We start from the raw sequence: 1,018 nt of genomic DNA, 5'->3' as shown, positions 1-1,018 counted from the left end.
GTCAGGGAAGTGGCCTTCATACAGTGAGTGGCTCAGGGCACCCTGGGGGAAACCTCACACTCAGGTTCTGCTCCAGTGGTGGTCCCGGCCCCATGCAGGGCTGCTCTGGGGAAGCGGCGGGAGGAGGGTGGAAGTGCGGCACATGTACTGAAGGGCGGAAACCAGGGGTCTGGCCTCCAGTCCCTCTGCTCACTCACCGGGGAGCCTGCTTGTCCTGTCTCTCCTCTCTCCCCCTTCTCCCCCGGGCTCCCCATCCGGCCATCTTCTCCCTTCATCCCTGGAGGCCCATCCTTTCCTGGGGGTCCTTCTGGACCAGCGGGGCCCAGGTCCCCTGGCTTGCCTCGAGGTCCCTGTGGAGCATGGCGACGCGTATCAGGCGCAGTGATGGAGACAAGAGCAAGGGGAGAACGTGGGAGAATGGACGGGCGGGTGGCCAGGTCGTCGGCCAGGTCCACTGGGGCTTGGCTGGCCAAGGCAGCCAGGGGTCCTGGGGCAAGAGCCCACCTGTCCCAGGAGGGGCCTGCCTGGCTTCCCAGGTGGGCTGCTGTGTGGGCCTTCACCGAGCGGGCTCCCTTTGCTTGCCCCATCCCTTCACTGGCCCTCAAAGACTCCCCTGGGTTTGTTCCAGAGCCTTCCTCGCCCTCCTCCCACCTCTCCAGGCCTGGGCTCACGTCCAGGCGTTCTTACCTTTTCTCCGTCATGTCCTGGAGGGCCTGGCAGTCCAATCTCCCCCTGTGGCCAGAAGTAAAGGTCACTCTCTGAGCCCAGAATATAAACAGACATAATTGCCATTGACCCTGTGGGGCCTTCATCTCTGCACTTGTGCACACAATGAGCCCACTGCCATCTCACTGCACTCCTGAGAGCTTGTGCACACCGTGACCCCACTGCCATCTCACTGCACTCCTGAGAGCTTGTGCACACCGTGACCCCACTGCCATCTCACTGCACTCCTGAGAGCCTGTGCACACCGTGACCCCACTGCCATCTCACTGCACTCCTGAGAGCTTGTGCACAC

General features: G+C 62.8%; 1 protein-coding gene across 1 annotated transcript in view; it reads right to left on the bottom strand.

Annotated features, from left to right (window-relative positions):
- COL13A1 (collagen type XIII alpha 1 chain) overlaps window positions 1–1,018 on the bottom strand; it is a 96,950-nt gene that overhangs the window by 36,502 nt on the left and 59,430 nt on the right. The window contains exons 26-27 of the mRNA XM_045291306.1: window positions 688–732; window positions 198–350 (exon numbers count right to left, since the gene is read on the bottom strand). Coding sequence (XP_045147241.1) covers window positions 198–350; window positions 688–732 — 198 coding nt within the window. The remainder of the gene's footprint in view (window positions 1–197; window positions 351–687; window positions 733–1,018) is intronic.

Source organism: Echinops telfairi, unplaced genomic scaffold, assembly GCF_000313985.2.
Source record: "Echinops telfairi isolate 266 unplaced genomic scaffold, ASM31398v2 ScPeMD7_70;HRSCAF=299, whole genome shotgun sequence".
In the NCBI taxonomy this organism is placed as follows: domain Eukaryota; kingdom Metazoa; phylum Chordata; class Mammalia; order Afrosoricida; family Tenrecidae; genus Echinops; species Echinops telfairi.
This window is presented reverse-complemented; position numbering and strand designations above follow the sequence as displayed.